Raw genomic sequence first — 15,941 nt, 5'->3', positions numbered from 1 at the left:
TTCTTTGGGAACATGACAGTGCTTTCACAAAATCTCAAGCACAAAAGATATAGCAAAGTTTGAACCCGCTAGAATTCTCTCTTATCATTATCCTATTTTAGTTTTTTATTTTATTTTATTTTAGGCTGAAATCACCAGATCTTTTTTCTCTCAAGATTTTATGGGTCTTTGCCAACCTCCCATTAAACTGTATAAAAATAAGTCACTAAAGTAAAATTAAACCCATCAAGTGCATAGCCATTGACAATTAGTTTTTCTAGCACTAGATTGCTCATGAACATTAACAAACCCATTTTTTCCTCTACCTTTTCTAATACCTAAATTTCTGTGAGGAAATCCTTATTCATGTCATTATTTCTCCCTGACTTGATAGTGATAAGCACTTCTTGTTTTGGCAGAATTCTTTGTATATTTTTATAGGTTTAGAAAACACCAAACTTTTGCATCTATTTCCCATATTACCACTGCCAAACTAGAGGTAAAGAGAAAGCATTTGAACACAAATGAATAGTCTTGGGAAGGAATATTTAATTTTTCCACCTTTTTACCATGGCTCTGACAACTATCACTTCTTAAAAGATCCAGTTTATAGTGATGTGAAAAATTCATTAATCCAATAATGGACTGTTCTCTGAGAACTCCAGAATATTCTATTTCCCTCTGAATCACATTGCTTCTATGATCATTGAGAAACTGCAGATCTGCATTCCATGAAATCACTGAGGCACAAATTTAACTTGAATGTATTTTTACCTTTATATTAAATTTTAATATAAAGGTAAAAATATATTTTGGGGGCACAATGGCTCAGTGGTTAAAGATACTGAAGTTTTCAGCTGGAGAGCTGATGACAGCCTGGGTTCGAGGCCCAAGCTCTGCGCAATGGGGCGAGCTCCCATTACTTGCCCCAGCTCCTGCCCACCTAGCAGTTTAAAAAACCTGCAAATGCAAGTAGATAAATAGGTACCACTGGTGGGAAGGTAGCAGTGTTCTGTGTGCCTTTGCATATAGCCATACTGGCAACATGATCACAGAAATAGTTTTTGGATGACATCTCCCTCAGCCAAGAAACAAGGATGAGCACAGTGCCCTAGAGTCAGGCAGGACTCACAGAAAAACCTTTGATTTCTTTTTATTAACTTTTCAATTTGTAAAAAAATATTTCTAGCAATCATGGTACTAAGACCGACTTACTGATGGTGAATCCTGGAATTCTAGATAGTTCTGAGAGCAATCTTGGCTGGGCTGAAGGTGGAATTTCAGCACTGCTAGCTTGACCTGTTGCTTAGGAGGGGCATCAATTATCCATTTGCAGAATGTAAGCGATGGATATGCATTTGGAAAATAGGGGGATGCTGCAGTGTGCATGGCAACAGTGGCATTATAGAAACCCCCACAAAGTCCTATGAGAAGCAACAACATAACAACTTAATTGATTCTGCAAGTTGGTAAGTATAGTACTGTAATTTGGAAGTTTACAATGTAACTGCAAAGTAATTGATTTGGAAGTACAAACTAATAAAACTCACTAGATATATATATACTCAGTGTAAAGGACTTGATGACTAAAATAGGAAGGAAGGAATGCAATGAAAAAAGAAGATATAAAATGGAATATTCACTGTTACATAGAAAAATCTAAAAGCCACACCAAAATTATGTTCTGTAAAATTACATCCAAGAATTTTAAGCATTTTACAGTTACTATTCTTCACTCAGGTATACCTTTGAAAAGACTCAGCAGAGAAGATGGATTTTTTTCTGTTTTAAGTTCCTTGATTGCTCACTTTTAGACTCAGTGGTTATATTTTTGAACTATCCGCAGTTATTCAAATTAAACAACCAATCATTTATTCAAAAAACCATTTCAGAAGAAATTTAAAATTACTTACTATCTACAGTAGCGTAGGTAGCAGTGAAACCTGCTCTTTCTGACGTTGTATCAGTGACAAACTTAACAGTCAAGAAATTGTTAGTGGAAAGAAAATAAGGTGGACGACTGGAGCCACAGAAGGTTCCAACTAAATTGGCATCTTCATTACTGCCATCATATAACTAGAGACAACAGAAATACATAAAATTAGGCTTCTATGGCATCATTAAAATAAAACTGGCTCAACGAATAGGGATGAATCATCTATTTTTGATGTAATAGAGGTAGATTAAATGCCCTGTTTTGTCTAAGTCAGGAAACTATCACAAGTTTCTTGTATCAGGATTTGAAAATAACTTCTGTATTTTGTTTGCTGCCTTGAAATGTAGGTTAATAAATAAAAAATACAGATAACTAAGGATCCTGGTTCTATTTTTCTGATTGAAATGTAATGAAAACTAAGATTTATTAACCTAAGATTACCTTCACAACTCGAAAGATGGTATGAGAAGTAGATATACAAGCATAAAACAGGTAGTCTTCAACTTATGACCCCAATTGAGCCCAAACTTTATGTTGCTAAGTGGAAAATTTGTTAAGCGAGTTTTGCCCCATTTTACAACTTTTGTTGCTGCATATAAATGGGATTAAAATAAATAAAAATATGTTAAGATTCACTGCAGTTAAGTTAGTAATATTGTTAAGTGCATCAAAGTCAAAGCGCTTCCCCATTGACTACTTGTCAGAAGGTCACAAAAAGTGATCACATGATTCAGGACACCACAACCATCATAAATGTGAGTCAGTTGCCACGCATCTGAATTTCGATCATGTGACCAAGGGGATGCTGCAACGGTCATAAATGTGAAAAATGGTCGTAAGTCACTTTTTTCAGTGCCATTGTAGCTTTGGTGACTAAGTGAACTGTTGTAAGTCGAGGACTACCTGTAGCATATTCATATCTTATAACATGATATAAGCCAGCATATATACACCCAAGCTGAATCAATTTTATTTTGATTTCATAAAGAGGCATTAGCATTCACTTAGCAATTGCTTGTTAGTTTGCTGTCCTTGAATTCAGTTTTTCTCTTTTGTCATTTTAGAGCATTTTTTTAAAGATTTGTTTGTAACTCATAGATCCTCTGTATCCCTAAAATATGTTGTGGAATGAAGAGAAAAATAGAATAGTCACAATTGTTTTGTATACCTGGTAGATGGATAATCTTACCTTGACATAATCATACTGGCAATTTTGAAAAGATGCTGCTGCTTCTAGTTCAAAAGTGTCAAAGGTGAAGTTGATCAATTTGTTTATAGGTGCAGCTAAAACCCACACACATTCTACATCTTTATCATATTTCCCATCCTTGTCAGAGTCTGGAGAGCCAAAGTTATAGCTTGCATTTGTCAAGTAGCCACCACAACCTTGCTGAGGTCCTGTTAAAAAACAAATGATTATTTAGTAATATTTGATACTGCTACATTAAATGATATCTTACTTTTACCATTACTTTCTCTCATACACCTCATGTAACTTTATGCTTATTAGTAACATTTAGCATGGAAGAACATTGCTTTTATACAAAGCACAGTTTTTACACAGTGTTTTGGTTTACGGATCATACTAAACTACAGGTTGTGTAACAGTTCTTAAATTGGTTGGATGCCAAGCCAAAAGCAACCAAATGACATTATTCATGAACATTGCCATTATGTTGAATATGTGGAGGAAGAAAAAAATGGTAGTATTACTATTAGTATTAACTGCAGGGTGACATACTGAAGACTGTCTGTTGTGAGATTAGTAGGCTTCCTTGTGCAGTTGATAGGCTACTTGAGAACAGACTGTTGGACTAGATGGGCTAAGGGTCCAATCCAACAGGCTACTGTTTATTTTCTTAATGTATTTTAAATAATCTGTATGACTAGACTATTCTTGGTCAACTTTACATATGTAAGATTTTCTTAAAATTTTGGTAAATGACTGACAACTATGGTCAAATTCTTTCCCCCTTTGAATGTAATCATTACCCAAATATGTCCTGACAACATCATTTTTCGTCATTCCCATAATGTTGCTCATAAGTCATCTCATCCCTGGTCTGTGAGTAAGACAGTCTTAAGTTACCTTTGGCTGTTCTGATATTAAAAGATTTTTTTTTATTTTGACAGTATCCAAGAACAGTCTCAAGGGAATAAAATCTGTTAAGCTTTCTCATCCATTAACTTGGACAAAAGTCATGGTGCTGACAGGGATTGGGAACAAATGCAATACAGGTAGTATATGACCTGGCAACAGAGACAACACATTTCATGCTGATAAAATTTTCTGCTAACAAAAGGATGGGTTCTTCTGCATAGTTCTTCTATGCAGTAATACAGAAAGACCCAAAGAGAGAAAAGAAAATAGCAGAATATAGAATTTTTTTCATAGCGGTCATGGAATGTATTAGTTTTAAAAGTAAGCACAGTACGTATTTCCTTATTATACTCTGAATATTTCCTTATTACATGAAGTGAGGTAACTGGCATTCAGCATGAGATCCCTTGGCCAAATAAATCAGAATTCATGAACAGTAAATGGAAAAATATATCGATTTTTGAGTGTTTCAATCTTCCAAAACAATTCCTCTTTTGAACAGTAGGAGGAGCTGTTTCTTTGTTTTTGGACTACAATTCCTGTAAATTCCTGGGATTTGTCAATAGAGCTGTTGCAAATTAAGCTATTAACATTTCTATGCAGGAACCTAAATGAATGTGGTTTGATTATCATGAATCAGAAAGACTATAGGACTTCAACCTCTTAAAATTATATACTCATATTAAAATAAGTATACTTATGAGCTGTTTTCTTTTGTTTTTGCGTAATCCAAATCACTTTGAAGTTGTTAAATCACACTAAGAGACCAACTATAATTAGTTGTAATAACTGATAAATAAAGTTATAAATGATTTTATTTCTACCACAGAACTGAGGGACGGATATATTTCAAGCAATTGCTGGGTTCACCACTGCACTAAGCCATATTTTAACCATAGTTGTTTGAATAAGGCACAAAACTGAAACGTAGCCTGGGCAACTAGTACATAGCCGCATTTTTCATTTTATCACAGAGATGGAATATAAATTTGATTTAAGAAAAATGTTATGTTATTTATCAAACTATTAAGCCAGAGAAAGAACACTTCTTTAGTTGTAGTATTATACCCGATTGCCTGGAGGTAATTTTTATTCACCATAGGAGGTTAGATAAGATCTAATTAAATGACTGCCTAAAGTTAAAAATAAAGACATTCCTTTTGCTTTACAGGAATGTAGTGTTCTTTACAAAGGTTTTCCTGTATTTTCTTCTGATTGAGTAAACAGATTTAGAAATTGGAGAGCATGTTAGATTATTTTCTGAAAATACAGTGATTTGTGGGACTGATCTTACAAGATGGGGTAAAGAAACATAGCCAAGGGACTGGTCATATAAAAGGCAGCTGGAATGCAGACACAGTAAGAGGCTCAGGAGAGACCTCCTTAATTTGGGGACTGTAAAAGGACAGAGAGGGAAGTGGGGTGATGGTGATGGAGAGAAGTATTTTTAGACTTTTAGACAAGATTATGTTAATGTATCTTTACAATAAAATAACTCATCTGGTCATGTTTCTTGTTTGGTATATTTGGTAAGGCTGGCAAAAAAATGGCTGCCAAGAGGGACAAAAGCATTGAAGTCATTTAATTGAAAGTTAACAGGTGAGATTGCTCCCTATTACTCTATCATCCCACAATATTATTCCAACAATTCATCTGTGTTGTTTTCAGGCACACATCCAAACAAATTACTGGGCAGCAATCATTTATCACTATTAATATTCCAAGAGTATCTTAGGAATAAAAAAGGCCTGAAATCATTCTTAGAAATAAAGATTATACTTGGAGCCTGTCTGTGGTGTGTGTGTGTGTGCATAACACTCCTTTGAAATGTTATGATAGATAGGAGGATGAACTGCATTGCACTAGTGTTGTTTGCTCCTTCACAACCTGTATACAACAGCCAGATAGAGATTCTATATTGAAAGGATTTGCACAATACTACTAAGAAACGTGTACAAACAAGACTCTGAACAGAGTTTCTGAACCTTGGTAATTTGAAGATGTGTGGACTTCAACTCCCAGAATTCTCCAAGCAGAATGGGAAATTGTTGGAGTTGAAATCCACACATCTTCAGGCTGCCAAGTTTCAGAAACACTGGTGTAGTGAATATACTACACCAGGGGGCTCTCTTGAGATGTTGCAGTGAAGAGGGAAACATGAGGGTGGAACCCACAGAGAATGAGCATCTGGAAATGTGACTTTCAAAAGTAATTTCTTTATAATAGGAAAAGGGTGGAGCAGCAGTTCCAAATTAACTCCATGGACTCAAATACATCTGAATTCTCAACAGACTTCGGATATCTCAAAATTAACGTGCTGGTACATTTTTAAGGCTAGAGTTAAAGCATTACAAAAGACCATTTTGAATGAAAAGGAGAAAGAAAATAACAGCAATTCTAGCCCAAACGATGGGAAACACCCATCATATTTTTTCTTTGTTTTCTGCTAAGTCACAGCAATACATGATTCCAAGAATGCAATCAGAAGTGTACATGGATTTGTAGAAACAGCATACAATAATTGCCCATCCTCTCCTATTGAAGTGAATTGTGCAAATAAAGTGATAGACATATATTGAATTATTATAACTCAATTTAATGTAAAATTTAATTGTTTAATTAATTTACTAGGATTACTTAAACAGCCTGAGCATTCCACTAAGTAGACTATGTACTTGGCAAGCTCCCAATATAACTCATAAGGCTCTTGGCATAAAGCAGTCAGGTCGTGGTTTGGGCAAGGATAGTCCAACTGTGTTTAACTCAAGCCTGGATTTAGTCATGAAGTAAAAAAGCCTGTACAGAGCAGCCAATTAAATTAGTAAGAGTCCAGGAAAGTCTTACTTCAAGAGCTGAAATCAGGGGGGGGGGGATTGAGGTTGTGCATGCTGACTAGACTCCCCAACTCCTGGTCTGTAGACCCATAGCAGGCCACAACATGCCAGCAACTGGTCTGCACAAACAAGCAAAGCCCCACCCATGGGATGCAGGCAGCACACAAAACCACACCTACTCTAATCTGCGGAAAAACCTTTCTCCACGGAACCGGTCCCTGGTGCCCAATGGTTGGGGACCTCTGGTCTATGGGACAGGCTGTGTTAATAGGTTTTAGCTGCCATTCACTTCCCATAACAACCAGTTCTTTCTGTAATTGAATATCTCTTATAGATTTATCATACATACCTATTATACATTAGTACCCACCTGCATATTATACACCTTATTCATTCCTTATACATACCTATTACTTTGAGCTTTCAGCTTCTGTTTTTTTCCAGAAAACATAATAATTCAAACAATTTAGTCTATTGGAGAAAAAATATCTGCAGCAAGTCCAAAACAGGATATAGCCAAAACTCAATGGACAACTTTCAAGTTTTGGGAAATGCAAAACTTGCCTATTGGATATCTTTGTGTTTTGAATATTTAAACAGGAGGGCCTACTCTACTTTCTAAATTCCAAGTAGCAGCAACTAAAGCAGGAACATTACTTTCATCATCCATCATATAATATAATAATTCCTAATTAATAACTTGTTGGAAACTGATGGAAAGCAGTTAGAAACCCAAGAATAAACATTGGATATTGGCTTAAACATAGTTTGCGTATGCTGCATCATCTGTTTTAGAGTATGAGTGACTGTTCTGGTCCCAAGTAAAAAATGGGGGGAGGGGGTTTGTAATTTGTGGTATAGTTTCCAGACATACCATTGGTAGGAAAGGTACCACTATTTCTAAAGAGATGAGCAATAAAGAATTACATTTAAATAGAGGTACTTTTCCCCATTCAAAGTATGAAGACTATCTTGTCTATTCATTATAACTAGAGATTACTGTAATTATAAACAGATATTTGGGAAGAAAATCAGCAAGCATGTCAAGTACAAATAGATTATTTTGTCTAAATAGTTCTTGCTTTTCACATGTTATCTGTGCCTCATCGTTACAGAAGTTTCAAAAAGCTCCAAAATATTAAAATAAAATTCAAACAAATTATAAAAATTAATTTCTATTCCCATCAAGGTAAACAAGACAAGACGCAAACAACAATACAAAAAACGCAGAGACAACTTTTACAATTGATCTCCATCACTAACTTCAGTAGAAACATAAAAAACAGAGAACCAATCCGGTCTAGTGAGGGACTAAGCCTGGATCAGGGAGACTGATACCTATCCTTAGCCATAGAAGCTCACAGACTGAGTTTGGGCCCCTCACATTCTCTCAACTCAACTGACTCCAGAGGGTAGTGGTGATGTGGCAAATGGAGGAGGCATGCAGTGCATGTCACCCTGAACTCCTAGTGAAAAGGGAGGGGGGCACATCTAACAAATAAATGAACATATAGCAAAAATTACTAGGAAAATCAATATTTTAGAATTTTAAACATTGTACTTGAACATAATACGGTTTGCCTGGCTTTGGCTTGTAAGGTTCTGTGAATTCAGTTCTATAAAACCATTTACAAATTGGTATATAAATCTCACCAATTCTAGTTTATTCCACAAAACATCTTACAGAAATATCTACAAGTGAATTTCTCTTTATGATAATAAGTATACCATTTCATTTTAAGATTATAGACATAATGTGGTGCAGTAATTTATTACAGAAAAAATGGTATCTTTTATCCATTATTTACCATCTGAAAAGTACAAGCAGAGAGCAGTACTTGACCAGACATATTTCTTTGCAGAGCTTTTTACTTTGTTTATTTATTTATTTATTTATTAGATTTGGAGGCAACCAATCTCTCAGTCAATTCTGGTTGATTATATCCAAGGATAGGAAACAATAAAATAGTGATATACATATGTCCATACACATCCAGAAAAATATATACAAATTATACCACATATGCAACAAACTGCAGACCAAATCTTATGAAGCAAAATTATGAAATGACAGCTTAACTGTGATATATTATTTGCAAAATATGGTATCACTTTTGACATAGATTGCACATTTTTTAATACAGAATCATGCTTAGGATAATTTAGTTCTTTGCTCTAGAAATAGAAGCCTGAAGAACACTGTTTTTTCTTCCTAGATATGTTTCAATGGAAACATGTGCCAATGTTTATTTACCAGGAGATGTTTAAAATAAAGATGTTTTCATTAAGTTATGAGAAACAAGAAGACAGACTCCTGGTGCACATTTACTTTCAGATTAACAAATGACTCATCTCTCAGCAAAATGTACCACAGGTAAAACATAGATACGGTAATTATTTCAAGTATTGTAAGATAGTTTGTGTCAAGATCTTAATGAAGATGAGAGGCTTCTTCGTAAGTGTTTAGATTACTCCAAATGAGTTTGCCATTTCTGTTTTTTCTCTTCCAAGAGTTCATCTGAATACACTAACAACATTAAACAGAATACTTTAATCAGATTATTGAATCTTGCTTTACTAATGTATTTCATCACCAAATAACCCTGGTTATCCTTTAGTGAATAATAAAATTTCAAACCAGTTAAGCATATGTTGTACTAATAAAGATTGAAGAGAGTTATTTTGTTTCAAACTGATATGCCAGGTTTTGATTTAACCATTTTAGATTTAAGCAGACTTTTTTAAAAATAAATAATGCAGATGAGAAACAAGTGGTTCAACAAAGAATCTCAAACTGTTCTTGACTGGATGATATTGCAACAATTTAGTCAGGATTACAGTTCATTTATTTTGACGCTTGTGTGTCAAAATACACTTGGTCCTCACATGATAGCAGAAAATTCTGGAAGTTGTATCCTTAGCAGAGGAAATAGAGTTGAGACACACTTCAAAAGAGGAGCCTTTTTCTATATTTTCAAGGCTTACCAAATTCAAAAATGCTTAATAACATCCATGGAAAAGATAGGTATCTGTGAGAATATGATCTGTGGCAAAAATCACAAGTTTAGAAAGATATCTTCTCTTTCAGTCTGATAGAAATTAAAAACAGCTACTAACTATGTGGGGGTAGTGAAGGCCTAAGTTACAATGACTCAGTGAAATACTATGTTCTGCTACACCACAAAGGCTTTCTATGTCAGCAAATCTGGAATGCTTCCTTTTCAGATTATTAAGGATTAGTAAAGAACTACTACTTTCTCTAAACTCTAATAGAGGATTATGTCAGGCTGTTTTGATAGGTGTTATTTTAGCTAATTATTTTGATATTAATGTATTACAGAAAGGTTGGATTGAAAATTATTCCATTAATGTTATCCAGAAATAATCTTTAAATTCAGAATCAACATTATTTCATGGGAACAAAATCCAAAAATTTGGCTTAGATCTAATAAATGTTCCTTGAATATGAAGCTTTTCTGCAAGATTCTTTTCTGCAAGATCTTCAAACGAGTTTCCTCTGATCTGAATATCATATTCTGATATGTAATCCAATACTTAATTCCATTTTGTATACCTGATAGTCTTTTTTATGAGATAGAAGAATGTATTAAGCAACTTCCATCCTATCTTCAATCTCTTTTTTTTGGTGATTTGGTAATGAGAAGGTGATTTGATCACACAAAAATTCTGAAGAAACAGATTATTTAGATCCTTTGGAGCTGAATTTTAGATTGAAGCAAGAACACAGACATTATTGGTCATGTTTGTGAATGATCAGTATTGGAGGTGCAGCCAGGACCTCAACAGCTTTTGATACTACTAAACATGATAATTCTCCTGGACCAACTGCAGGAATGGGAGGACAGTGCTGCAGGATTCTCCTCATGTCTCCATGTCCAGTTCCAGTCAGCATTGGTAGGAAATATTGTAGGTCAAGTGCAATGCTCCTAATTTGTGGGGTGTCTTAGGGTTCATTACCTTCACTTCTCTATTTATTATGAATATCTGTTCAAAGGGTCTGTGAACATGTTCAAGGTGCGATGTTTTCTGCCTTTTCAAGACCCATGATTTTTGCATAATATGGAAGAATTGGCTTTCTCTTGTTCTCTTTGTTAGGCAGTCCTCTCTAGCAATATCCAGCAGGCAGGCCTTCATTACTGCAGTTCTTGACCTCTGGAATAATATCCTGAGATTTGTATGGCTTCCATATTCTCAGTCTTTAAAGAGCATTACAATTTTTAGCTTTTTTTTAAGGCCTTAGGTTAGGAAGATTGTAGGTGTTATGTCTGCAGGCACCTGCATAGCAACAGCCACCAGGGGGCATTGGCCTGGACAGTTTCGGCGGGAAACCTAGGGCCAACCCCATTGGCTGTTAGCTTACCTGGCCAGGTATATAAGGAGGCCAGGCAGCCCTCATTCCCCAGTTCACTTCCCCTTCCAATAAAGAGCTGAACTCACACACCGGCTGGCGTCTCTCTTGCGTCGGACCCACTACACAATAGTGGCGACGAAGGTGGGATGCTGCTGACCAAGAGCTGAAGTCACTGGGGAAACGCTCCGCGAGCTGAAGGGAAAGGCATTTTCCTTCTCCCCCCTACGACCGGCAGCCGAACCGGCAATGCCAAGCGCCACATCCACGACCAACTGCCGCCATGGCTAGAGCCGGACGACCCCGTGAATTCGAGACCCGCCGCCCCGAAACCTGGACCCGTTACCTGGCGACGAAGGTGGGATGCTGCTGACCAAGAGCTGAAGTCACTGGGGAAACGCTCCGCGAGCTGAAGGGAAAGGCATTTTTCCTTCTTCCCCCTACGACCGGCAGCCGAACCGGCAATGCCAAGCGCCACATCCACGACCAACTGCCGCCATGGCTAGAGCCGGACGACCCCGTGAATTCGAGACCCGCCGCCCCGAAACCTGGACCCGTTACCTGGCTCACGTTGAACTGTACATGCGGTTCAATCAGATATCGGAGGACGGTGCAAAGGCGGCCGCCCTGCTCTGCCTTGGGGGACCAGCGCTGCTGGAAGTCGCCGCGAACCTGTTCCCCCAGGAGGCCATCAACACCGTCGTGTACCGAGACCTCGTGGCCAGGCTCAATGCACATTTCAGGCCCCGGCGCTCCAAGGTGGCCGCACGGTCACAATTCGAGAAAAGGGACCAGCGCCCCGATGAGACCGGCGCCGACTTCCTTGCCGCCCTGCGGGAAGCTGCCGTCGCTTGCAGGTTCACAAATTTGGAGGAGCGACTACGGGACCGGCTGATTTGCGGCCTATGTGACAGGCGGTTGCAGGAGCGCCTGTTCGAAAGAGAGGAGGTCTCTCTCCAGGAAGCCGAGGATGCCATCCTAGCCCACGAAGCGGCCTGCGGGGCCGTCCAAGCCTGCCAGGGAACCCGGCCCAGCAACCAGGCAACCAGCGTCCACCGGCAAGGGGCCACAGAGGAGGACGACCTGAGCATCGACCTCCTCCAGCGGAAGTTGACCCCCGACCAGCGAGCCAGACGCCCAGACAGGCCCAGGCCTCCCAGCAACACCGCCGTTCCCCAGAGGTGCGCAGGGTGTGGTGGGAACCACATGCGCAGCCTCTGCAAGTTCCGGTCCGCCACGTGCCGGGCCTGCAAGAAAACAGGCCGTCTGCCGTAGCAGCCGCCCCCGCGAGGAGATCCACGAGCTGCAGGAGGAGGAACCGCCGTTCGAAGGTACTGGGGCCCCCACCAAAACAAAAATCGGCTATGTCGAGAGCCGGCTGGCCATTAACCACACAGGTAGCCGCCGGCTGCTCAAACCCAAAATTAGATTAGCAATCCATTTGCAAGGCGTCCCTTGCAGCATGGAACTTGACTCCGGATCAGCGGTCTCGATTATTTCGGATGAGACCCTTAACCACATAATTAGCCGGAGCAAGCAACAGATTAAATTACGGCCTACTAAATTAACCCTGACCGATTTTCATAATTCGCCAGTCAAGGTGAAGGGGGAGGCCACCATTTCAGTGGGGTTTAAGGGTCGTGAAAGGCACCTGGACGTTGTAGTGGTAGAGGGCCGCAGAGCCAGCCTGGTCGGGCTGGACTGGTTTGAGGCCCTGGGAATCTCAGTATCCGGGATCCATCGCATCCAGGGGGACTCCGTTGAGGCCGTTTGCCGGGAGTTCGCCGACGTCTTCGACGGGTCATTAGGCAAGTACACCGGGGGCCCCATATCGTTCAAGCTTAACTCGAACGTCTCCCCCGTTAGGGTCCGGCCGCGGCGAGTCCCTTTTGCGCTCAAACACAAAATCGAGCGCGAACTAGACAAGTTGGTGGCCCAGGGAATCTTAGAGCCCGTAGATGGAGGGGAGTGGGAAACCCCCATTGTGATCCCCCTCAAATCCAACGGGGAAATAAGGATCTGCGCCGACTATAAGTGCTCGGTGAACCGCGCCCTAAACCCGCACGCTTACCCGGTTCCCGCGGTCAGCCACGTTCTCGCTTCCCTCCAAGGCGGCGCCATCTTTGCAAGGCTCGATCTTGTGCAGGCGTACCAGCAACTCACGGTCACTAGGGAAACAGCTGACATCCAAACCATAGTAACCCATAGGGGGGCGTTCCGGTTGAACAGGCTGCAGTTTGGAGTCAGCGTTGCTCCCGGCATTTTCCAGGAGGTTATGGAAAAGCCACTCAAGGGCATTCCAGGAGTCTGCCCCTATTTTGATGACATCCTGATCGCAGGAGCATCAGCAGAGGAACTGGCAGGTAGGCTTAGGGAAGTGCTGGCAAAAAGGAAAAATGCAGCATAGGCGTTCCTTCCACAGAATTTTTGGGGTTCAGAGTAGACGCCAGGGGAATCCACCCCACAGAATCCAAGGTGAGGGCCATCAAACTAGCACCCACACCCAAGAACAAAGCAGAGCTTCAGGCATTCCTGGGTCTGCTGAATTTCTACCATACATTCCTCCCACACAAGGCAGCCATCGCTGAACCGCTCCACAGGCTGCTAGACAAACAGGCAACATGGGCCTGGACGGCCACCCATGATCAGAGCTTCAAGGCCCTGAAGGCATTGCTGTCGGACAAATCCACAGTAACCCATTTCATCGAGTCCAAGCCCATTTGTATCGCCTGCGATGCATCCCCTTATGGTGTGGGCGCTGTCCTAAGCCACCTTGAGCCCAACGGGGCACAAGTCCCCATAGCATACTATTCTAGGACACTGTCTGGAGCAGAAAGGAACTACGCCCAAATAGACAAAGAAGCCCTGGCAATCGTGGCAGGAATCAAGAAATTCCACGATTACTTATATGGCAGGGAGTTCACTGTCTTCACGGACCACAAACCACTCCTGGGCCTGTTCACCACAGACAGGCAAACACCCCAGATTCTGTCCCCCAGGATGCTCCGGTGGTCCATCTTCCTTGCAGCATACAATTGCAAGCTGGTGCACAAGCCAGGGAAGGAGATGGGCCACACAGACGGTCTAAGTAGGCTCCCCTTAGACACACACGACCCAGACCCAGCACCAGCCACACAGATCCTAGCCCTGCAGGAACTACCCGAGTGTCCAGTTCTTGCCAAGGACATTGCCAGCCACACAGCCACAGACAACATCATGGGCAGGGTGCACTCATGGGTTTGCACAGGGTGGCAGGACAAATCCCCGGGACCAGAGTTTCAGGCCTATTTCATTAGACGCAATGAAATCTCCACAAACAAGGGGTGCCTCCTTTGGGGTAGCAGGGTCATCATTCCACCCGCACTACGCACCAGGGTATTGGACTCCTTACACGAAGGGCACCCGGGGGTGGTCAGGATGAAGGCACTGGCTAGGAGCTACCTCTGGTGGCCCGGGTTGGACAAGGAGGTTGAGAATCGGGTCAAGGCCTGTTATACATGCCAGAGATCCAGGCCAGAAGTGCCACATGCACCAGTACACCGGTGGGAGGCCACACAAACGCCATGGTCCCGCATTCACATTGACTATGCGGGGCCATTCCAGGGTCAACTATTTTTAGTAGTGGTGGACAGTCACTCCAAGTGGTTAGAGGTAGTCCCTGTCCCCAACATGACCTCAGGGAGGACAATCCAGGTGCTCAGAGCTCTCTTTGCCACACACGGCCTCCCCGACGTAATTGTGTCTGATAATGGGCCTCAGTTTACTGCTGCTGATTTCCAGGCGTTCTTGAAGGCGAACTGGATTAGGCACGCCACCTCCGCGCCTTTCCATCCATCTACCAACAGGCAGGCCGAACGGATGGTAAGGACGACCAAAGACGCACTCCGGCGCATCATCAGCGGGACTGGCACCACAGACTGGCCAAATTTTTACTAGCCCAACACACAACACCATGCGTGGCTACTGGCAAGAGCCCAGCAGAACTGCGATGGGGACGGCGCCTCATCACCAAGGTGGACCGCCTACACCCAGACCGGGTAGCAGCCGAAACCGGAAGGGCAACATCACCATCATCACCATCATCACCATCACCACCAGCATCACTACCATCACCATTGCCATCATCACCCACACACAGGGTCCTCAACCTGGGGGACCTGGTCTGGGCAAGGAACTATGGGGCTGGACATCCTTGGGTTCCGGGGACAGTGGTCAGGAAAACAGGACCCCTTTCATACATTGTAGGGGTGGAGGGGGATAGACGCATAAGGCGACACATCGATCAGCTCAGAGGAAGAGTCCCTGAGCACGTCACACACGCCCCTGAGCGCGTCACACACGTCCCTGAACTCAACGCACACGATCAACAGGAGGACCACACTCCAGGAGGGGTCAACCCAGCTTGAGGACGTCACAGGGCAGGGACCAGAGGAGGAGGACTTCCTGATGCCGGCTCCTTGCAGCCCTGCACAAAGGCCTCAGGAACCCACGGTCCAAGCCCAGGGGCCAAGCACACCCAGACGATCCACCCGTCCACACAGGACACCAGCCTACCTGTCAGACTATGTGTGCAAGTGACCCTCACACAAGGACACCACTGTTTTTTTATATATATACTCATAGTTATAGTAGTTGCATGTTGTTGTTGTTATGTGGGTCTTCTCTAAGGGGGGAGGGGTGTTATGTATGCAGGCACCTGCATAGCAACAGCCACCAGGGGGC

At 41.7% G+C, this 15,941-nt stretch overlaps 1 protein-coding gene across 1 annotated transcript in view; it reads right to left on the bottom strand.

Moving 5' to 3' along the window:
* CUBN (cubilin) overlaps nt 1-15,941 on the bottom strand; it is a gene marked incomplete at its 5' end in the record, with an annotated part of 199,548 nt that overhangs the window by 7,464 nt on the left and 176,143 nt on the right. Inside the window, 3 exon segments of the mRNA XM_081346267.1 lie at nt 1,195-1,403; nt 1,893-2,055; nt 3,105-3,313. Coding sequence (XP_081202393.1) covers nt 1,195-1,403; nt 1,893-2,055; nt 3,105-3,313 — 581 coding nt within the window.

Source organism: Vipera berus, assembly GCF_964194415.1.
Source record: "Vipera berus genome assembly, chromosome: Z".
Lineage (NCBI taxonomy): Eukaryota > Metazoa > Chordata > Lepidosauria > Squamata > Viperidae > Vipera > Vipera berus.
Note: the sequence above shows the minus strand (reverse complement) of the source record. Positions and strands in the feature narration are given on the sequence as shown.